The sequence below is a fragment of the Bacillus rossius genome (assembly GCF_032445375.1).
Source record: "Bacillus rossius redtenbacheri isolate Brsri chromosome 9 unlocalized genomic scaffold, Brsri_v3 Brsri_v3_scf9_1, whole genome shotgun sequence".
NCBI classification, from domain to species: domain Eukaryota; kingdom Metazoa; phylum Arthropoda; class Insecta; order Phasmatodea; family Bacillidae; genus Bacillus; species Bacillus rossius.
In genome coordinates, this window is record NW_026962012.1 from 18,946,491 (window position 1) to 18,970,397 (window position 23,907).

General features: G+C 42.1%; 1 protein-coding gene across 9 annotated transcripts in view; it reads left to right on the top strand.

Annotated features, from left to right (window-relative positions):
* LOC134542678 (TGF-beta-activated kinase 1 and MAP3K7-binding protein 2) overlaps window positions 1-23,907 on the top strand; it is a 213,601-nt gene that overhangs the window by 26,292 nt on the left and 163,402 nt on the right. For 6 of the 9 annotated variants that reach the window (XR_010076845.1, XR_010076844.1, XM_063387121.1 and 3 more), the window contains exon 2: window positions 12,492-12,714. The exons of 2 other annotated variants lie outside the window; for them this stretch is intronic. Coding sequence is in view for 4 of the 7 variants with exons in the window: in XM_063387121.1 (XP_063243191.1) it covers window positions 12,583-12,714 (132 nt within the window). In the remaining 3 variants the exon portion in view is untranslated. Of the gene's footprint in view, window positions 1-12,491; window positions 12,715-23,907 lie in introns of those variants that run through there. One more of the 9 variants, XM_063387125.1, reaches the window with a different exon arrangement.

Consider the following 23,907-nt stretch of genomic DNA (forward strand, 5'->3'; position numbering starts at 1 on the left):
TGAAGGCTGCTACTTGGTGGTAGAGTGAGTGAGAGAAAGGGTATGACGGTTAGCTGACTGTATGTGACGTGTGCTGGTAGTCAAACATGACTTGATGTATGGTACAGGTAGTACTATCATGTACTGGACCTTGCTGTCACACGGTTGTAAGGAGGATACTGGTGGCAGTGAAGGCTGCTACTTGGTGGTAGAGTGAGTGAGAGAAAGGGCATGAGAGTTAGCTGACTGTATGTGACGTGTGCTGGTAGTCAAACATGCCTTCATGTATGGTATAGGTAGTACTATCATGTACTGGACCTTGCTGTCACACGGTTGTAAGGAGGATAATGGTGGCAGTGAAGGCTGCTACTTGGTGGTAGAGTGAGTGAGAGAAAGGGCATGAGAGTTAGCTGACTGTATGTGACGTGTGCTGGTAGTCAAACATGCCTTCATGTATGGTATAGGTAGTACTATCATGTACTGGACCTTGCTGTGACACGGTTGTAAGGAGGATAATGGTGGCAGTGAAGGCTGCTACTTGGTGGTAGAGTGAGTGAGAGAAAGGGTATGACGGTTAGCTGACTGTATGTGACGTGTGCTGGTAGTCAAACATGACTTGATGTATGGTACAGGTAGTACTATCATGTACTGGACCTTGCTGTCACACGGTTGTAAGGAGGATATTGGTGGCAGTGAAGGCTGCTACTTGGTGGTAGAGTGAGTGAGAGAAAGGGCATGAGAGTTAGCTGACTGTATGTGACGTGTGCTGGTAGTCAAACATGCCTTCATGTATGGTATAGGTAGTACTATCATGTACTGGACCTTGCTGTGACACGGTTGTAAGGAGGATAATGGTGGCAGTGAAGGCTGCTACTTGGTGGTAGAGTGAGTGAGAGAAAGGGCATGAGGGTTAGCTGACTGTATGTGACGTGTGCTGGTAGTCAAACATGCCTTCATGTATGGTATAGGTAGTACTATCATGTACTGGACCTTGCTGTCACACGGTTGTAAGGAGGATAATGGTGGCAGTGAAGGCTGCTACTTGGTGGTAGAGTGAGTGAGAGAAAGGGTATGACGGTTAGCTGACTGTATGTGACGTGTGCTGGTAGTCAAACATGCCTTGATGTATGGTACAGGTAGTACTATCATGTACTGGACCTTGCTGTCACACGGTTGTAAGGAGGATACTGGTGGCAGTGAAGGCTGCTACTTGGTGGTAGAGTGAGTGAGAGAAAGGGTATGACGGTTAGCTGACTGTATGTGACGTGTGCTGGTAGTCAAACATGCCTTGATGTATGGTACAGGTAGTACTATCATGTACTGGACCTTGCTGTCACACGGTTGTAAGGAGGATAATGGTGGCAGTGATGGCTGCTACTTGGTGGTAGAGTGAGTGAGAGAAAGGGCATGAGAGTTAGCTGACTGTATGTGACGTGTGCTGGTAGTCAAACATGCCTTGATGTATGGTACAGGTAGTACTATCATGTACTGGACCTTGCTGTCACACGGTTGTAAGGAGGATAATGGTGGCAGTGAAGGCTGCTACTTGGTGGTAGAGTGAGTGAGAAAAAAGGGTATGACGGTTAGCTGACTGTATGTGACGTGTGCTGGTAGTCAAACATGCCTTGATGTATGGTACAGGTAGTACTATCATGTACTGGACCTTGCTGTCACACGGTTGTAAGGAGGATAATGGTGGCAGTGAAGGCTGCTACTTGGTGGTAGAGTGAGTGAGAGAAAGGGCATGAGAGTTAGCTGACTGTATGTGACGTGTGCTGGTAGTAAACATGCCTTGATGTATGGTACAGGTAGTACTATCATGTACTGGACCTTGCTGTCACACGGTTGTAAGGAGGATAATGGTGGCAGTGATGGCTGCTACTTGGTGGTAGAGTGAGTGAGAGAAAGGGCATGAGAGTTAGCTGACTGTATGTGACGTGTGGTGGTAGTAAACATTCCTTGATGTATGGTACAGGTAGTACTATCATGTACTGGACCTTGCTGTCACACGGTTGTAAGGAGGATAATGGTGGCAGTGAAGGCTGCTACTTGGTGGTAGAGTGAGTGAGAGAAAGGGCATGAGAGTTAGCTGACTGTATGTGACGTGTGCTGGTAGTAAACATTCCTTCATGTATGGTATAGGTAGTACTATCATGTACTGGACCTTGCTGTGACACGGTTGTAAGGAGGATAATGGTGGCAGTGAAGGCTGCTACTTGGTGGTAGAGTGAGTGAGAGAAAGGGCATGAGAGTTAGCTGACTGTATGTGACGTGTGCTGGTAGTAAACATGCCTTGATGTATGGTACAGGTAGTACTATCATGTACTGGACCTTGCTGTCACACGGTTGTAAGGAGGATACTGGTGGCAGTGAAGGCTGCTACTTGGTGGTAGAGTGAGTGAGAGAAAGGGCATGAGGGTTAGCTGACTGTATGTGACGTGTGCTGGTAGTAAACATGACTTGATGTATGGTACAGGTAGTACTATCATGTACTGGACCTTGCTGTCACACGGTTGTAAGGAGGATACTGGTGGCAGTGAAGGCTGCTACTTGGTGGTAGAGTGAGTGAGAGAAAGGGTATGACGGTTAGCTGACTGTATGTGACGTGTGCTGGTAGTCAAACATGCCTTGATGTATGGTACAGGTAGTACTATCATGTACTGGACCTTGCTGTCACACGGTTGTAAGGAGGATACTGGTGGCAGTGAAGGCTGCTACTTGGTGGTAGAGTGAGTGAGAGAAAGGGCATGAGGGTTAGCTGACTGTATGTGACGTGTGCTGGTAGTAAACATGCCTTGATGTATGGTACAGGTAGTACTATCATGTACTGGACCTTGCTGTCACACGGTTGTAAGGAGGATACTGGTGGCAGTGAAGGCTGCTACTTGGTGGTAGAGTGAGTGAGAGAAAGGGTATGACGGTTAGCTGACTGTATGTGACGTGTGCTGGTAGTCAAACATGCCTTGATGTATGGTACAGGTAGTACTATCATGTACTGGACCTTGCTGTGACACGGTTGTAAGGAGGATACTGGTGGCAGTGAAGGCTGCTACTTGGTGGTAGAGTGAGTGAGAGAAAGGGTATGAGGGTTAGCTGACTGTATGTGACGTGTGCTGGTAGTCAAACATGCCTTCATGTATGGTACAGGTAGTACTATCATGTACTGGACCTTGCTGTGACACGGTTGTAAGGAGGATACTGGTGGCAGTGAAGGCTGCTACTTGGTGGTAGAGTGAGTGAGAGAAAGGGTATGACGGTTAGCTGACTGTATGTGACGTGTGCTGGTAGTCAAACATGCCTTGATGTATGGTACAGGTAGTACTATCATGTACTGGACCTTGCTGTCACACGGTTGTAAGGAGGATAATGGTGGCAGTGATGGCTGCTACTTGGTGGTAGAGTGAGTGAGAGAAAGGGCATGAGAGTTAGCTGACTGTATGTGACGTGTGCTGGTAGTCAAACATGCCTTGATGTATGGTACAGGTAGTACTATCATGTACTGGACCTTGCTGTCACACGGTTGTAAGGAGGATAATGGTGGCAGTGAAGGCTGCTACTTGGTGGTAGAGTGAGTGAGAGAAAGGGTATGACGGTTAGCTGACTGTATGTGACGTGTGCTGGTAGTCAAACATGCCTTGATGTATGGTACAGGTAGTACTATCATGTACTGGACCTTGCTGTCACACGGTTGTAAGGAGGATAATGGTGGCAGTGAAGGCTGCTACTTGGTGGTAGAGTGAGTGAGAGAAAGGGCATGAGAGTTAGCTGACTGTATGTGACGTGTGCTGGTAGTAAACATGCCTTGATGTATGGTACAGGTAGTACTATCATGTACTGGACCTTGCTGTCACACGGTTGTAAGGAGGATAATGGTGGCAGTGATGGCTGCTACTTGGTGGTAGAGTGAGTGAGAGAAAGGGCATGAGAGTTAGCTGACTGTATGTGACGTGTGCTGGTAGTAAACATTCCTTGATGTATGGTACAGGTAGTACTATCATGTACTGGACCTTGCTGTCACACGGTTGTAAGGAGGATAATGGTGGCAGTGAAGGCTGCTACTTGGTGGTAGAGTGAGTGAGAGAAAGGGCATGAGAGTTAGCTGACTGTATGTGACGTGTGCTGGTAGTAAACATTCCTTCATGTATGGTATAGGTAGTACTATCATGTACTGGACCTTGCTGTGACACGGTTGTAAGGAGGATAATGGTGGCAGTGAAGGCTGCTACTTGGTGGTAGAGTGAGTGAGAGAAAGGGTATGACGGTTAGCTGACTGTATGTAACGTGTGCTGGTAGTAAACATGCCTTGATGTATGGTACAGGTAGTACTATCATGTACTGGACCTTGCTGTGACACGGTTGTAAGGAGGATAATGGTGGCAGTGAAGGCTGCTACTTGGTGGTAGAGTGAGTGAGAGAAAGGGCATGAGAGTTAGCTGACTTTATGTGACGTGTGCTGGTAGTAAACATGCCTTGATGTATGGTACAGGTAGTACTATCATGTACTGGACCTTGCTGTCACACGGTTGTAAGGAGGATAATGGTGGCAGTGAAGGCTGCTACTTGGTGGTAGAGTGAGTGAGAGAAAGGGCATGAGAGTTAGCTGACTGTATGTGACGTGTGCTGGTAGTAAACATGCCTTGATGTATGGTACAGGTAGTACTATCATGTACTGGACCTTGCTGTCACACGGTTGTAAGGAGGATACTGGTGGCAGTGAAGGCTGCTACTTGGTGGTAGAGTGAGTGAGAGAAAGGGCATGAGGGTTAGCTGACTGTATGTGACGTGTGCTGGTAGTCAAACATGCCTTCATGTATGGTATAGGTAGTACTATCATGTACTGGACCTTGCTGTCACACGGTTGTAAGGAGGATAATGGTGGCAGTGAAGGCTGCTACTTGGTGGTAGAGTGAGTGAGAGAAAGGGTATGACGGTTAGCTGACTGTATGTGACGTGTGCTGGTAGTAAACATGCCTTGATGTATGGTACAGGTAGTACTATCATGTACTGGACCTTGCTGTCACACGGTTGTAAGGAGGATACTGGTGGCAGTGAAGGCTGCTACTTGGTGGTAGAGTGAGTGAGAGAAAGGGCATGAGGGTTAGCTGACTGTATGTGACGTGTGCTGGTAGTCAAACATGCCTTCATGTATGGTATAGGTAGTACTATCATGTACTGGACCTTGCTGTCACACGGTTGTAAGGAGGATAATGGTGGCAGTGAAGGCTGCTACTTGGTGGTAGAGTGAGTGAGAGAAAGGGTATGACGGTTAGCTGACTGTATGTGACGTGTGCTGGTAGTCAAACATGCCTTGATGTATGGTACAGGTAGTACTATCATGTACTGGACCTTGCTGTCACACGGTTGTAAGGAGGATACTGGTGGCAGTGAAGGCTGCTACTTGGTGGTAGAGTGAGTGAGAGAAAGGGCATGAGGGTTAGCTGACTGTATGTGACGTGTGCTGGTAGTAAACATGCCTTGATGTATGGTACAGGTAGTACTATCATGTACTGGACCTTGCTGTCACACGGTTGTAAGGAGGATACTGGTGGCAGTGAAGGCTGCTACTTGGTGGTAGAGTGAGTGAGAGAAAGGGTATGACGGTTAGCTGACTGTATGTGACGTGTGCTGGTAGTCAAACATGCCTTGATGTATGGTACAGGTAGTACTATCATGTACTGGACCTTGCTGTGACACGGTTGTAAGGAGGATACTGGTGGCAGTGAAGGCTGCTACTTGGTGGTAGAGTGAGTAAGAGAAAGGGTATGAGGGTTAGCTGACTGTATGTGACGTGTGCTGGTAGTCAAACATGCCTTCATGTATGGTACAGGTAGTACTATCATGTACTGGACCTTGCTGTGACACGGTTGTAAGGAGGATACTGGTGGCAGTGAAGGCTGCTACTTGGTGGTAGAGTGAGTGAGAGAAAGGGTATGAGGGTTAGCTGACTTTATGTGACGTGTGCTGGTAGTAAACATGCCTTCATGTATGGTATAGGTAGTACTATCATGTACTGGACCTTGCTGTGACACGGTTGTAAGGAGGATAATGGTGGCAGTGAAGGCTGCTACTTGGTGGTAGAGTGAGTGAGAGAAAGGGCATGAGAGTTAGCTGACTGTATGTGACGTGTGCTGGTAGTAAACATGCCTTGATGTATGGTACAGGTAGTACTATCATGTACTGGACCTTGCTGTCACACGGTTGTAAGGAGGATAATGGTGGCAGTGATGGCTGCTACTTGGTGGTAGAGTGAGTGAGAGAAAGGGCATGAGAGTTAGCTGACTGTATGTGACGTGTGCTGGTAGTAAACATTCCTTGATGTATGGTACAGGTAGTACTATCATGTACTGGACCTTGCTGTCACACGGTTGTAAGGAGGATAATGGTGGCAGTGAAGGCTGCTACTTGGTGGTAGAGTGAGTGAGAGAAAGGGCATGAGAGTTAGCTGACTGTATGTGACGTGTGCTGGTAGTAAACATTCCTTCATGTATGGTATAGGTAGTACTATCATGTACTGGACCTTGCTGTGACACGGTTGTAAGGAGGATAATGGTGGCAGTGAAGGCTGCTACTTGGTGGTAGAGTGAGTGAGAGAAAGGGCATGAGAGTTAGCTGACTGTATGTGACGTGTGCTGGTAGTAAACATGCCTTGATGTATGGTACAGGTAGTACTATCATGTACTGGACCTTGCTGTCACACGGTTGTAAGGAGGATAATGGTGGCAGTGAAGGCTGCTACTTGGTGGTAGAGTGAGTGAGAGAAAGGGCATGAGAGTTAGCTGACTGTATGTGACGTGTGCTGGTAGTAAACATTCCTTCATGTATGGTATAGGTAGTACTATCATGTACTGGACCTTGCTGTGACACGGTTGTAAGGAGGATAATGGTGGCAGTGAAGGCTGCTACTTGGTGGTAGAGTGAGTGAGAGAAAGGGTATGACGGTTAGCTGACTGTATGTAACGTGTGCTGGTAGTAAACATGCCTTGATGTATGGTACAGGTAGTACTATCATGTACTGGACCTTGCTGTGACACGGTTGTAAGGAGGATAATGGTGGCAGTGAAGGCTGCTACTTGGTGGTAGAGTGAGTGAGAGAAAGGGCATGAGAGTTAGCTGACTTTATGTGACGTGTGCTGGTAGTAAACATGCCTTGATGTATGGTACAGGTAGTACTATCATGTACTGGACCTTGCTGTCACACGGTTGTAAGGAGGATAATGGTGGCAGTGAAGGCTGCTACTTGGTGGTAGAGTGAGTGAGAGAAAGGGCATGAGAGTTAGCTGACTGTATGTGACGTGTGCTGGTAGTAAACATGCCTTGATGTATGGTACAGGTAGTACTATCATGTACTGGACCTTGCTGTCACACGGTTGTAAGGAGGATAATGGTGGCAGTGAAGGCTGCTACTTGGTGGTAGAGTGAGTGAGAGAAAGGGTATGACGGTTAGCTGACTGTATGTGACGTGTGCTGGTAGTAAACATGCCTTGATGTATGGTACAGGTAGTACTATCATGTACTGGACCTTGCTGTCACACGGTTGTAAGGAGGATAATGGTGGCAGTGAAGGCTGCTACTTGGTGGTAGAGTGAGTGAGAGAAAGGGCATGAGAGTTAGCTGACTGTATGTGACGTGTGCTGGTAGTAAACATGCCTTGATGTATGGTACAGGTAGTACTATCATGTACTGGACCTTGCTGTCACACGGTTGTAAGGAGGATAATGGTGGCAGTGAAGGCTGCTACTTGGTGGTAGAGTGAGTGAGAGAAAGGGCATGAGAGTTAGCTGACTGTATGTGACGTGTGCTGGTAGTAAACATGCCTTGATGTATGGTACAGGTAGTACTATCATGTACTGGACCTTGCTGTCACACGGTTGTAAGGAGGATAATGGTGGCAGTGAAGGCTGCTACTTGGTGGTAGAGTGAGTGAGAGAAAGGGCATGAGAGTTAGCTGACTGTATGTGACGTGTGCTGGTAGTAAACATGCCTTGATGTATGGTACAGGTAGTACTATCATGTACTGGACCTTGCTGTCACACGGTTGTAAGGAGGATAATGGTGGCAGTGAAGGCTGCTACTTGGTGGTAGAGTGAGTGAGAGAAAGGGCATGAGAGTTAGCTGACTGTATGTGACGTGTGCTGTTAGTCATACATGCCTTCATGTATGGTATAGGTAGTACTATCATGTACTGGACCTTGCTGTGACACGGTTGTAAGGAGGATAATGGTGGCAGTGAAGGCTGCTACTTGGTGGTAGAGTGAGTGAGAGAAAGGGCATGAGAGTTAGCTGACTGTATGTGACGTGTGCTGGTAGTAAACATGCCTTGATGTATGGTACAGGTAGTACTATCATGTACTGGACCTTGCTGTCACACGGTTGTAAGGAGGATAATGGTGGCAGTGAAGGCTGCTACTTGGTGGTAGAGTGAGTGAGAGAAAGGGCATGAGAGTTAGCTGACTGTATGTGACGTGTGCTGGTAGTAAACATTCCTTCATGTATGGTATAGGTAGTACTATCATGTACTGGACCTTGCTGTGACACGGTTGTAAGGAGGATAATGGTGGCAGTGAAGGCTGCTACTTGGTGGTAGAGTGAGTGAGAGAAAGGGTATGACGGTTAGCTGACTGTATGTAACGTGTGCTGGTAGTAAACATGCCTTGATGTATGGTACAGGTAGTACTATCATGTACTGGACCTTGCTGTGACACGGTTGTAAGGAGGATAATGGTGGCAGTGAAGGCTGCTACTTGGTGGTAGAGTGAGTGAGAGAAAGGGCATGAGAGTTAGCTGACTTTATGTGACGTGTGCTGTTAGTCATACATGCCTTCATGTATGGTATAGGTAGTACTATCATGTACTGGACCTTGCTGTCACACGGTTGTAAGGAGGATAATGGTGGCAGTGAAGGCTGCTACTTGGTGGTAGAGTGAGTGAGAGAAAGGGTATGACGGTTAGCTGACTGTATGTGACGTGTGCTGGTAGTCAAACATGCCTTGATGTATGGTACAGGTAGTACTATCATGTACTGGACCTTGCTGTCACACGGTTGTAAGGAGGATACTGGTGGCAGTGAAGGCTGCTACTTGGTGGTAGAGTGAGTGAGAGAAAGGGCATGAGAGTTAGCTGACTGTATGTGACGTGTGCTGGTAGTAAACATGCCTTGATGTATGGTACAGGTAGTACTATCATGTACTGGACCTTGCTGTCACACGGTTGTAAGGAGGATAATGGTGGCAGTGAAGGCTGCTACTTGGTGGTAGAGTGAGTGAGAGAAAGGGCATGACGGTTAGCTGACTGTATGTGACGTGTGCTGGTAGTAAACATGCCTTGATGTATGGTACAGGTAGTACTATCATGTACTGGACCTTGCTGTCACACGGTTGTAAGGAGGATAATGGTGGCAGTGAAGGCTGCTACTTGGTGGTAGAGTGAGTGAGAGAAAGGGCATGACGGTTAGCTGACTGTATGTGACGTGTGCTGGTAGTAAACATGCCTTGATGTATGGTACAGGTAGTACTATCATGTACTGGACCTTGCTGTGACACGGTTGTAAGGAGGATAATGGTGGCAGTGAAGGCTGCTACTTGGTGGTAGAGTGAGTGAGAGAAAGGGCATGACGGTTAGCTGACTGTATGTGACGTGTGCTGGTAGTAAACATGCCTTGATGTATGGTACAGGTAGTACTATCATGTACTGGACCTTGCTGTCACACGGTTGTAAGGAGGATACTGGTGGCAGTGAAGGCTGCTACTTGGTGGTAGAGTGAGTGAGAGAAAGGGCATGAGAGTTAGCTGACTGTATGTGACGTGTGCTGGTAGTAAACATTCCTTCATGTATGGTATAGGTAGTACTATCATGTACTGGACCTTGCTGTGACACGGTTGTAAGGAGGATAATGGTGGCAGTGAAGGCTGCTACTTGGTGGTAGAGTGAGTGAGAGAAAGGGCATGACGGTTAGCTGACTGTATGTGACGTGTGCTGGTAGTAAACATGCCTTGATGTATGGTACAGGTAGTACTATCATGTACTGGACCTTGCTGTCACACGGTTGTAAGGAGGATACTGGTGGCAGTGAAGGCTGCTACTTGGTGGTAGAGTGAGTGAGAGAAAGGGCATGAGAGTTAGCTGACTGTATGTGACGTGTGCTGGTAGTAAACATGCCTTGATGTATGGTACAGGTAGTACTATCATGTACTGGACCTTGCTGTCACACGGTTGTAAGGAGGATAATGGTGGCAGTGAAGGCTGCTACTTGGTGGTAGAGTGAGTGAGAGAAAGGGTATGACGGTTAGCTGACTGTATGTGACGTGTGCTGGTAGTCAAACATGACTTGATGTATGGTACAGGTAGTACTATCATGTACTGGACCTTGCTGTCACACGGTTGTAAGGAGGATACTGGTGGCAGTGAAGGCTGCTACTTGGTGGTAGAGTGAGTGAGAGAAAGGGTATGACGGTTAGCTGACTGTATGTGACGTGTGCTGGTAGTCAAACATGACTTGATGTATGGTACAGGTAGTACTATCATGTACTGGACCTTGCTGTCACACGGTTGTAAGGAGGATACTGGTGGCAGTGAAGGCTGCTACTTGGTGGTAGAGTGAGTGAGAGAAAGGGTATGACGGTTAGCTGACTGTATGTGACGTGTGCTGGTAGTAAACATGACTTGATGTATGGTACAGGTAGTACTATCATGTACTGGACCTTGCTGTCACACGGTTGTAAGGAGGATACTGGTGGCAGTGAAGGCTGCTACTTGGTGGTAGAGTGAGTGAGAGAAAGGGCATGAGAGTTAGCTGACTGTATGTGACGTGTGCTGGTAGTAAACATGCCTTCATGTATGGTACAGGTAGTACTATCATGTACTGGACCTTGCTGTCACACGGTTGTAAGGAGGATAATGGTGGCAGTGAAGGCTGCTACTTGGTGGTAGAGTGAGTGAGAGAAAGGGCATGATAGTTAGCTGACTGTATGTGACGTGAACTGGTAGTAAACATGCCTTCATGTATGGTATAGGTAGTACTATCATGTACTGGACCTTGCTGTCACACGGTTGTAAGGAGGATAATGGTGGCAGTGAAGGCTGCTACTTGGTGGTAGAGTGAGTGAGAGAAAGGGCATGAGAGTTAGCTGACTGTATGTGACGTGTGCTGGTAGTAAACATGCCTTGATGTATGGTACAGGTAGTACTATCATGTACTGGACCTTGCTGTGACACGGTTGTAAGGAGGATAATGGTGGCAGTGAAGGCTGCTACTTGGTGGTAGAGTGAGTGAGAGAAAGGGCATGAGAGTTAGCTGACTGTATGTGACGTGTGCTGGTAGTAAACATGCCTTGATGTATGGTACAGGTAGTACTATCATGTACTGGACCTTGCTGTGACACGGTTGTAAGGAGGATAATGGTGGCAGTGAAGGCTGCTACTTGGTGGTAGAGTGAGTGAGAGAAAGGGCATGAGAGTTAGCTGACTGTATGTGACGTGTGCTGGTAGTAAACATGCCTTGATGTATGGTACAGGTAGTACTATCATGTACTGGACCTTGCTGTGACACGGTTGTAAGGAGGATAATGGTGGCAGTGAAGGCTGCTACTTGGTGGTAGAGTGAGTGAGAGAAAGGGTATGACGGTTAGCTGACTGTATGTGACGTGTGCTGGTAGTAAACATGCCTTGATGTATGGTACAGGTAGTACTATCATGTACTGGACCTTGCTGTCACACGGTTGTAAGGAGGATAATGGTGGCAGTGAAGGCTGCTACTTGGTGGTAGAGTGAGTGAGAGAAAGGGCATGAGAGTTAGCTGACTGTATGTGACGTGTGCTGGTAGTAAACATTCCTTCATGTATGGTACAGGTAGTACTATCATGTACTGGACCTTGCTGTGACACGGTTGTAAGGAGGATAATGGTGGCAGTGAAGGCTGCTACTTGGTGGTAGAGTGAGTGAGAGAAAGGGCATGAGAGTTAGCTGACTGTATGTGACGTGTGCTGGTAGTAAACATGCCTTGATGTATGGTACAGGTAGTACTATCATGTACTGGACCTTGCTGTCACACGGTTGTAAGGAGGATAATGGTGGCAGTGAAGGCTGCTACTTGGTGGTAGAGTGAGTGAGAGAAAGGGCATGAGAGTTAGCTGACTGTATGTGACGTGTGCTGGTAGTAAACATTCCTTCATGTATGGTACAGGTAGTACTATCATGTACTGGACCTTGCTGTCACACGGTTGTAAGGAGGATAATGGTGGCAGTGAAGGCTGCTACTTGGTGGTAGAGTGAGTGAGAGAAAGGGCATGAGGGTTAGCTGACTGTATGTGACGTGTGCTGGTAGTAAACATGCCTTGATGTATGGTACAGGTAGTACTATCATGTACTGGACCTTGCTGTCACACGGTTGTAAGGAGGATAATGGTGGCAGTGAAGGCTGCTACTTGGTGGTAGAGTGAGTGAGAGAAAGGGCATGAGGGTTAGCTGACTGTATGTGACGTGTGCTGGTAGTAAACATGCCTCTGTGTCTGGTATAGGTCTCGCTGTCATTGCTGGACCCTGTTGTCGCGAGGATGACTGGAGCGTGCTGGTGGCAGTGGTGGTTGGTGCTGGCCATGACAGTTGAAGATGGCGGCTCCGGTTGCTGCTGATAGGCCCAACTGCAGTTGCAGCAACATCGCTATCATGCAGCTGTTCCATGAGCTGAAGCAACGCTTCCCAGCTGTTCCGGACAGAGTCGTCAGTGAGTGTATTAGAAAGGTAGAACACTCGTCACCTCTTCACTGTGTGCTGTCCCTGTGTTTCGGGTTGGGCATTATTCCTCCTGCGAAGAAGTACTACGTGAATGTTTTGTTAGTATTTGTGGTTTTGAAAGGTGCTATTATCTATTCGACAGTTTTGCTGATGTATAATATTTAAAGTATTGTTCGTGTTTAGGTGATTCTCATTGTATTTTAGCCCAGCTATAATTGTAATATCAGTTCTTCCATTTCGCTTAGAAGTGATAATAGTTTTCGATTTTTTTCTGGAATTTTTATATTAAATGCATGCTAGATAACATGGTCCAAATGTTAATGCATGTATGTTATAAGGTTTGAACTTAGGCAGGGTTTTTCATATGTCATGACCTTAAAACTATATATTTAACCACTTACAAACCTTTTTTTTTAGAAATCTGTTCAGATTTGTGGGCCCTTATTTCCTTGGGATTTTTTACTTGTAAGAAATGAGTTTTATTGTCCATATTTTTGTTTTTATCAACAACCACATTAGATGCCGGATAGTTTTTTCTGGTTTTTATCTACACATTGTATATAAATGTAAATCATTTAATACATCTTCTGAGCTTGTCGTAATGAGGACATTTGCCAACAACTGTTGGACAAAAAATGTGTTACCAGCTGAAGGAGGTGCTTTTGAGCCCTTATCTGCTACTCTGTGTTGCCTTAGTGTTACCGCAGTGGTATATACATGCAGGTCTTGCAACAGGAGTCAGGAGGGAAAACCAAAGCCGACTGCTATATTGAATTGAATCAGTTATTTGGAAAAGACCACATATACAGATTAATATATTTTATAGGCGACGCATACAACTGAATAATATCAAAGTGTTATATAGAAATGAATATTCTTCTAGATGTGCTTAATCACAATTAATATTAATCTTCATAAAATGTTGAAAAGAAAATATATATAAAAAGAGCGAGAAAATATTAATAAGGTGTAAACATGGCCTTTACGAGTAACATGACGATTGACGATACAGACCAATTAATAGTTTTAAAATCATTATATTTGCCAGTAATTTATTTTGAGAAATAGAAGAAAAAGACATAAAATTTTGAGAAAAATAATTTCATTTTAAAAATTCATTTCATTTTTTTTTTCAGTTGTATATCATTGTGATAACCGATTGAAGTATTGTTTCTCTGCAGGTATATATTACAGTATATATCCTATTAGCATTTTTTTTAGTTTTATTGTAAGTTTGCCATTTTAAGTCCGCGTGTGTGGCAATGGCGGAGCATTATGCGCAGGTTTCTCCAATGAGAACTCAGCATTGAAGAGACTGTCGATTCTATTAAAGAAAATTATAGTACCATGTTTGGTTCTGTTGTATTAAAGATGAACATAAATATAAATTCGGAACTGTAATTTCTGTTTTTTTTTTTAATGTTTTTTGCCTTTGACGAAATTAAAAAGGCATTTTATTGTAATGGTTTGAACACCAGTCTTTTGCCCAAAATAATCTTATTAATGTTGATTATTTTTTTTAGTTTTGAGGTTGATGAATTGATTAAATTAGAGGGGGCGTAGTACACAAGACCCCACCCTATGCAGAAAAGAAGTCTAACAGCCATTTGTGCCAATAGAGTATGACTTGATGTAAGCTTTTGGGCATACGCCATTGCTAAGCACATGTATGTCTGTAGAATAAAACTACAGAAAACCAAAAGACAAAAAACACAAATTAAGCAAAAATTGCTGTTGTCAACAGGATTATACACCACATAATATTCCATAACAGGAATATGGTCAACAAACAAAGAAAAACAAAGAAAAATTGACTAACAGAACGAAAAACCCCTCACAAATGATGAATTGAACCCCAAAAAAATTCAGCACAACAATAGAGTATGCTTCCTCTCCCCTCCCCTGTCCACCTTGACAAGGTTGCGAGGCAGTAACCCTGGTCGTCCCTAGGAGGAGCTTGTAGGGATGCTTTGATTGGTCGAGACTAGTGTAGCATGGCGCGTGGAGGTAGAATCACCCAAGAGCCAAAGCACATGCCCCACCGAGGTGCCCGCGCAAGGCAGTCGCCGGGGAAGCTTCAGTGGGTCAGTCAAGCCTCTTTTTAGCTTCGACATCTCCAAGGTCAGCAGCTTCTCAGTTCGAGTCCCGCTCTGGCCAGCTCTTGCTTGGTGCTCACACCTTCATCTCAAAGTTAATTCATTGAGAAATGTAGCAGCCGCTAGTCCCGTGAAAGAATACCACGAGAGATACTTTTTTTGTGTGTCACTGTTACCATGTTTTTTTTTTGCATTTGGCCATAGCAATTTGCATAAGGTAGCTTTCGCATACCCTGCTTAGAGTAGGAAATTAAGTCTGTACTATTTTTATACCATGTATTAAATGGTGCTAATTGGAGTACTGCACTGGCTAGAGTAGGAAATGTGAAGTATTTAATAATTTTCGTAATGTTCGACGCGAGACCATGAAATAAATATATGGAGCACTTGGAGCAGTTGGTCAGTTGAAGTTGGAGCTGATGGAGCATCGGAGGACATTAGAGCAATTCGATCACTTGGAGCAGTTGGAGCTGTTGGAGAAATTTGGAGCTGTTGGAGCAATTAGGAGCTGTTGGAGCAATTAGAAGATGTTGGAGCAATTAGGAGCTGTTGGAGCAATTAGGAGCTGTTGGAGCAATTAGGAGCTGTTGGAGCAATTTGGAGCTGTTGGAGCAATTTAGAGCTCTTGTGGAGCAATTAGAACATTGACTTTTGACACCAAAATGTGAATGGAGCTATTGGAGCACTTGGAGCTGTTGGGACTTTGGAGCAGTGGGAGCACATTATAGGAATTAGAGCAATTGGAGCATTGAAGCTCTTGGAAAAATTGGTACTTTGGAAATGTTGGAGCATTTGGAGCACTTGAAGCTGTTGGAGCAATTGAAGTATTGGAGCATTGACCTTTTGAACCGTTGGAACTGTTGGGGCAATTGGAACATTAGAGCGCTTGGAGCTGTTGGCCAATTGAAGCAAATGAAACAATGGAGCTTTGGAGAAATTGGAGCTTTGGAGCTACTGGAACTTTGAAGCAGATTGATTACGTATAGCAATTGTAGCTTTAGAGATGTTGAAGCACTTGGATCTTTGGAGCACTTGGATCCGTTGGAGCACTTGGAGAAATTGGAGCTATGGAGCTGTTTTAGGCATTTGAGCACTCGGAATCCTGAGGCACTTGGAGATGTTGGAACAATTGAAGCATTGGAGCATTGACCTTTGGAGCCAATGACTGTTGGAGACAAAGACAGTTGGAGGCAAAGACATTTGTACTTTTCATGACGATATCAAGTAGAATATTATAAATTAGCTTAATGATGAAGTTACATTGTAAGGGCCTTTAAAATATAACTTGTGGTAAACCGTATTCGTTCGAGAATCAAGTGAAGTGCGCATTGTTGACAGTGAATACATTCATTTATAATTCTGACGATGTGAGGCAGTCTGTTAAACAGAATATCGAGAAACTCTGTCGGAAAGAAAATGACTATGTAGTAAAAGGATCTCACTGGTCTCTATCTTTGGTAAACTATTTGGAACTGTGAATTAGTCAGTTCATGTTTTCATGTAAATGTTTATTATACTGCTAACTTGAGCAAGTGTTCATGCAGAAGTATAAGATTTATGTAATAAATTAAATATGCAAAAACTTATGTTTTATTTTTCAACCTGTCACTTATGTAATTTTTTAAAATTAAATCTCTATATTTTGCATTGAGCAGGGATATAATTTAAGACAGGACACTATACATTATATTAGTTTATTAATGAATAATTTTCTTGATGAATTTTGGAATTTTTCTCGAATTTCTAGGTTGATAATTACAAATTTCCAAGATGGCATTCATTTAGGCTTATAGGAGGCTGCCTGTAGAGGAACTTCTGTTAATTTTAGTACTTTGAACATGATTTATTAAATAAGTATTTTTTTGTCTTAAATATTTTTTGCATTGATCAAGTATCGAACCAAGGACGTTTATCGATCGAAACAATCATTATATTTATTAGTGATTTTATGATGATTTTTTGGAATTTTTCCCGAATTTCTAAGTTAATTATTACAGAATATCAAGATGGCTGTCATATTGGCTTACTGGAGATTGGTAGACGAGGAACATGAGCTGCTTTTAGGACTTTCATATCATCCAAGATTGGAGTCTCCAGGAGACGAAAACAAAAATGATGGATGTGACATCATCCAAGAGGGCAAGCTACAGCAGATGGAAAGAATATATTGGTTGTGATGTCATGATCCAAGATGGCGGAATCCAGAAGAAGAAAACTTGATGGCGACTGTGATATCATAATCCAAGATGGCGGAATCCAGAAGAAAACATGATGGCGACTGTGATGTTATAATCCAAGATGACGACCTTCATTGACTCCTCGGTAGACGATTGGTGCGGGCGGGGAACTGCAGGCAACTGAAGGCTGCCGGGACCAGCAGCCAGTGTTTATAGGCTAAAAGGAGGGTTAGGGGGTAGTGATGGTGGTGGGTTCATTGCAAGAAAAAGTAATTTTTAGAGGGGGAATGGATTTCCGAGAATTGAGTGGAGGGACAAAATTCCAAGACAACATATGGTGGTGGTGGTAGCGGTGGAGGTAGAATATGGTGGGTGAAAAAAAAATTCCGAGAAACGAATAAATAGGGGAAGGGGGAAAAATTCCAAGAAAAACATTGTTTGTGAGTGGTGGAAGGGGGAGTGTGGCAATGGTCTAAGTGCAAGGGGGGGGGGGGGGTAAGTCTGCTGGTAGCCTGTGTGGGGGAAGGACCTGTCACCATCTTTTGACCTCACCGGGTTCGAACCGAGGACTCCATGATGTAAGTGCGTTTTTGTTAAAATTTTATTAAATTTGTTTAAAATTTGTATACTTAAAATTATTTTATAAATTTTAAAATTTTGTCATGAAAATCTGATAATAAATAAATTTTTTGATGGCGGTCGTAATGGAAATTTTAACGGTGACGTCATAATTCAAAATGGTGGAAAGTTCCAGAAAACGAAATGGCGCATCTAAGATGGCGGTTATGGCATCATAATCGTCAAGGTGCGGCTTAGAGCGGCTAGCTCTTAGTAATTTTAAGCTTTATTAGGTATTTTGAAGCTGTTGGCATTTGTGAGGACTTAAACGGGAAATTTTCCCTCGAAACGGGAATTTTTCCCTCGAAACGGGAATTTTTCCCTCGAAATAAGGCAATTTTTTGTTTTTCAATTTATTTTTAGATTTTTTGGCAGAATTTTTACCAAAAAACAGGACTTTTAGTGGATTTTAACGAATTTTGGACAAATTTAGGGTCATTAGGGCATTTCGCCTAATTTCTAAGGTCAAGGTCAGTTTTAAAGGTTAAGGACATCCAATATGGCCGCCGTGACGTCACAATCCAAGATGGCGGGCCGGCCGGCGCGATGGTCGAGCATATTCACTCCTCCCCTCCCCCCCCTCCCCAAGGCGACCGGGTTGGATCCCCGCGGAGTAGAACCCGAATTTTCGCTAGTGGGAAATGTGGCGGACGATGCCATGGCCTGTGGGTTTTCTCGGGGTACTCCGTTTCCCGCACCAATTATTCATACCCCATCCTTCCTCCGCTTCACCTCCACTGGGCGGGTTGAGACTAGGTGGAGCGCCTGTGGGGTTGTACACTCGCTACACAGAGATGTATCGCGGGTGGCAGTCACTTCAGGTGCGTGTGACTTCTTGTGTGACCACTTCGTTGGGGTCTATATCAGCAATATTCTGAAGTTGCCACGAGCGAAGCCGACTTGTATAAGCTAGGAAATAATAAAATCAAAGCAGATCCTAAATCTTTTTGGTATCATGTAAGAACTATGAGAAATGTTTTGAAGAAATGATAATATAATTACTGATCCAGCAATAATTTGTAATCATTTTAGTAATTACTTTATATGTTTGTTGAATCTAGAAATAATATAAAACTGAAATTTATCTAAAACTTTTCATTATATACATATACCCACAGCTTGAAGTAGCTTGGTTCTGTGGGCAATAAAAAGATTAAAATACAGCGTATGATCTGGTTGTGATGATAGACTACTTGTATTATTAAAGACTGTGCTAATGCATCAACAACTGTATTAGTACGTATATTCAATACGAGCCTACTTACGGGAATATTACCTGATCTCTGGAAAATTGCTAATGCCATTACAATTCATGAAAAGGAGACAAATGTAACATGTTTAATCATTGACCAATCTCACTTTTATGTTGCTTTTCGAAAACTTTAAAAAAAATTATTTTTGAATAGATTTTGTTTTATATAAACAATAAAACCAATATAACATGATTCTTAACTAGTAGAAATACTACCACGAACCTGTTAAATTTTTTAAATAAAATTTATCATGATGTAATATATTTTGATTTCTCTTAAGCATTTGACACTTGTCATCTTTCATTAATTATTCAAAAGTTCACAGCTTTTGGTCTAGATACTATATTCATTGCCTGGTTTAATTATTTATCCGATAGATTTTTAATGGTAAGAATAATCAGTTGCTTATCTAATAAATATCGGGTTGTTTCTGGAGATCCTCATGGTGAAACTTGGTCACCTCTTCTTTTTAACGTATTTGTAAATGATATTGTAGATGTGATATCCTACTCACAAGTTTTATTGTATGCCGATTATATTAAACTATATGAAACTATTTCAAATTATAGTGATAATTTATAACTGCCATTTGACATCACATCTATAAAAAAATGTGTTGAACTAACGCTATGTCGCTAAACTATGAGAAAAAAATCAATTGTATTACATTTTCAAGAAAAAATAATTCTTGTACACTTATGTAGTATATAAAAGTATGATCTGGCGCAATGCATTTCTTATGGGACTACGATTGTGGTGGTGGCTTGGTGGTGGTTGCCAATCGTAAGGATTCACCATCTTATTCTCAAAATACCTCAAAAATGAATCAAAATGATTCAAAATGATTCAAAATTCCTAGAAACTTTTTTTTACGAAGGAATAATTCCCACTTGAGAGAAATGTTCCCGTTTTATTCGTCAAAAATTCCAAAATTCAGAATACGGAATGTCTCGGATGTGTTTAGACTTAAAAAAAAGCAAAATTCCTAAGAGCCGTAATAGCGAGTCGCCCTAAGCCGCCGAGGCATTACCTGACCTTGACCTTGACCTTGACCTTGGCCTTGACCAAACCATAAACTTGAAATTATTTAATTATTAACCAAAAATTCGGGAAAAAATTCCAAACTTCATCAAAAATTTTTTTTACTGAAATAATTATTGATTCGATCGATTTATGTCCTTATTTCGATCCTCGTTCGATGCGAAAATTGTAGTTACAGGTAAAAAAAAATCCATTAATTATGGTAAAAAATACCAAAAAGAAGTATAAATTCCTCATCTACCAGCCTCAAATTTATTGAATCGATGTCCGTTCTTTGGTTAGATTCTCGACCAGTGATAAGAGTTACTAAACCTTGAAATGAAATGAACTGCTTTCCCTATTACACTTCGTGGAGTTTATTAATCTTTCTCTCTACAAAAAAAAAAAAACGATTATATACAAAATACCTGCCCTCAAAATTAAACATGTGGTCGTGCTGCATAATACGTAAGTCTATTTTTTTTCGATGCATGAAATACATTCCAACCAATTTATGTACAATACTATACGTATAGGCCAAGTGTCTTTGGACCACGAGACCAGCTCATGTACGAATTCAGACGTATAGACCAGACGTCTCTAAACCAGAAGACCTTCTTTATCGATAGCATATATATATATATATATATATATATATATATATATATATATATATACACACACACATATATACACACACCTCCATGCAACATGTAGCGACATCTGTTCTTGATGAGCAAAACTAGGTATTTAGCCACTAGTCTTTCAAAATTGAAAATGAACTCTCACTAGTAGATTACTCAAATTCATATTTACTTATATATTTCTAATTAAAATCTCAATTCGCATCTATTATAAGTCGCAAAAGCTAACATGGATCACGGTTTGTTGTCTGCAGCTGGATCGGAAGGAAGCCGCTGTGTTACTGCAGCAAGGATTTTGTCGCGAGAAGGAATACTAGACGTCACGAGAAGAATGATTGTGTTGAAAACCCAGCTCGCAAAATGTTTAGCTGTAATCGTGTGGCAGGTTGTTAGCAAGAATTAACAGCTTAAAAAGACACTCCAGAACATGTAAAGCCAAGCCTACTTACGAGATAGCGGACATCGATAAAGCCACTACACTAAGGAAGAATGTTCTGCATGATGTAAATAATTCTCCTTGTCTTGAGCGCGATGTTCATAGCTCTCCCGATAGCGACAAAGAATTTAAATTAAAAAATGCTGGCGGTTTAAGGAAGAGTGAAACTAATGGAAGTATCATTACCGTGAAAAGTGAGAATAAATTCAAGCCTATATCAAGTAGATCCTCCATAATTTGGAATAATGATGGACACTTAAAAAGTAAGCGTTTAGACAGTGAAGAAGCTTCGACATCAACTATTTCGATTTCTTACAGTACAGGTGAAGATGCTGACTTCTATGGTGATGGCTACAGTGACTCTGAAGCTACTGACGCTATCTAAAACTGTGATGAAGCACTTAAAGTATGCAAGTAGATGAAGCCCTGAGATAAAAACGATGGGAACATCATTATAATATAAATTATTATGATAAAGCTTACGATGATCACTGGGACGATAGGGATATTAAACATATTAATAACAAACATGCAATGAAGATGACAGCAGCAGAAAAGATTGATTAAGCATCATGGGGAGAGCATAACATATTGGTCGACAGGTTAACACATCTACATGCTTCGCTTTGTGCGAGAAACTATTAGCTAATCAAAGAAGTAGACTTCATACTCAAAGAATTGAGGGAAGATGGCTACACACAATAATGACTTGTTTGACATGCATTAGTATAGATTAAAATTAAATATATGTAGGACTTTAAAAGTGATTGTTATTATTTCATATAATTTGATTTCTAAATAAGCCACAGTTCTCGCGTCTGCACGTTCACTGTCTGCTTTAAATGTCTATTCCATGTCCTGTATGTATATATTTTGTATTCACTGCATGCCCTGTGTGTGTACTGTGTGTTCAGTGTATGTCCATTGTGTGTACTGTGAGTCCTTTGCATGTGTGTACTGTATGTTTATTGTGTATGTATTGTGTGTTTATTTCATATCCAGTGTATGCATTGAGTCCATTGTGTGTACTGTGTATTCATTGTGTGTACTGTGTGTCCAATGTGCGTTCTGTGTGTCCATGGTGTGTTCATTGCATGCTCTGTGTGTCCATGGTGTGTTCATTGCATGCTCTGTGTGTACACTGTGTGTCCGTTGTGTGTCCTTTGTGTGCTCATTGTGTGCTCATTGCGTTTTTACTGTGTTCATTGTGTGTCCAGTGTGTGTACTATGATTCCATTTTGTGTACTGTGTGTCCAATGTGTGTCGTGTGTCCAATGTGTGTCGTGTGTCCAATGTGTGTCCAGTGTATATTGTGTGTTCATTGCTTTTCCTGTGTGTGTACTATGTGTCCATTGCCTGTCCAGTGTGTGTCGTGTGTCCAATGTGTGTCGTGTGTCCAATGTGTGTCCAGTGTATATTGTGTGTTCATTGCTTTTCCTGTGTGTGTACTATGTGTCCATTGCCTGTCCAGTGTGTGTTTTGTGAGTTCTTTGCATGTGTATACTATGTGTTCATGGTGTGTTCAGTGTGTGTAACGTGTGGCTATTGCATGTACTGTGTGTACTGTGTATACTGTGTACCTGAAATTACAATTTTCGCATCGAACAAGGATATAACCAAGGACATAAATCGATCTAATCAATAATTATTTTAATAAGCATTTTGTTGATGAATTTAGGATATTTTACGAATTTTTTGGTTAAAAATTAAAGAAGTTCAAGTTTACAGTCAAGGTCATGGCCTCGGTGGCTTAGGGTGGCAATTTCTGTGATTCTTAAGCAGCTTTTAGGAATTTGGGTTTTTTCAAAGCAAAAGTATTTGAGGTATTGCAAATTATAAATTTTTGAGGAATACAACGGGAAATTTTCCCTCAAAACGATAGCTTTACTCTCGTAATAGGGACATTTCTATTAATTTCGAGTCATTTTAAGTCATTTTTGAGGAATTTTGCGTCCAAGATGGCTGAATACTTACGATTGGTAAGCCAAACCAAAATCGTAGTCTCATAAGAAATTCATTGCGCCAGAACATTTTATATACTACTCACGTATTCACTGAATAATATTGAAAATAAGTTTGTAATCGGAATACATGACCTTGGAGTGCTTTTGGATTCGTAATTACTTTTTCATCATCATGGTTACAGTCTAATTAGAAAAAAAAAACATCCCGTTCTCTGGACTTGATTCTAACGACAGTGATTCCCTCATATGTCTTTATTATGCCCTCATAAGATCAAATATAGAATGCGGTTCTGTAGTTTGGAACACTATCACGGAAACAGTCTCTTAAGCGTTTAGGAAAATTATAAAATTTAAGTTTTAAAATAATCTTCGAAAGATTTAATTCAATAGAAGCACCGTTTAACTATCATGAAATGTCACTAAAATATAATACTTACTCTTTTACAACTAGACGTTCTGTCCTCGAAGCGTACTTTATCATAAACAGTGTTTTTTTTCAATATATGACTGTAAAGAGGTAAAAGAGCAACTTCCTTGAAAGTTCCATCCAACAGTCACATAAATTGCTTAGGCGTTGTGTGGCTAGTACTACTAATTATAGTAAATCGTTCGATTTCTAATGATTCCTAATAAAATTAGTATTAATGACTTAATAATACAGTAGCATATAAAAAAATTGTATTTCACTTGTAGTAATATGTATCATTAACTAATTTCCTTTGACGATATTTTTATGAGTACATGTATCTTGGATATGAATTTAATAGTGAATTGTTTTTGTATTAATTTTTTTTAGTAGTAGTATTTTCAATATGGAAATCCCCGTCTACACTTCAAATTTGATTTTTTCTTTTTTGTTTCTTTTTTTTCCTTTTTATTCCTTTCCCCCCCCCCCTTTTTCCCCCTTTTTTCCTTATTTCCATTTATGTTGTTAGTATTTTTGTTTTATATTTGTATAGCGCCAGCCTATCTTGGACTACGTCTGTTAGCT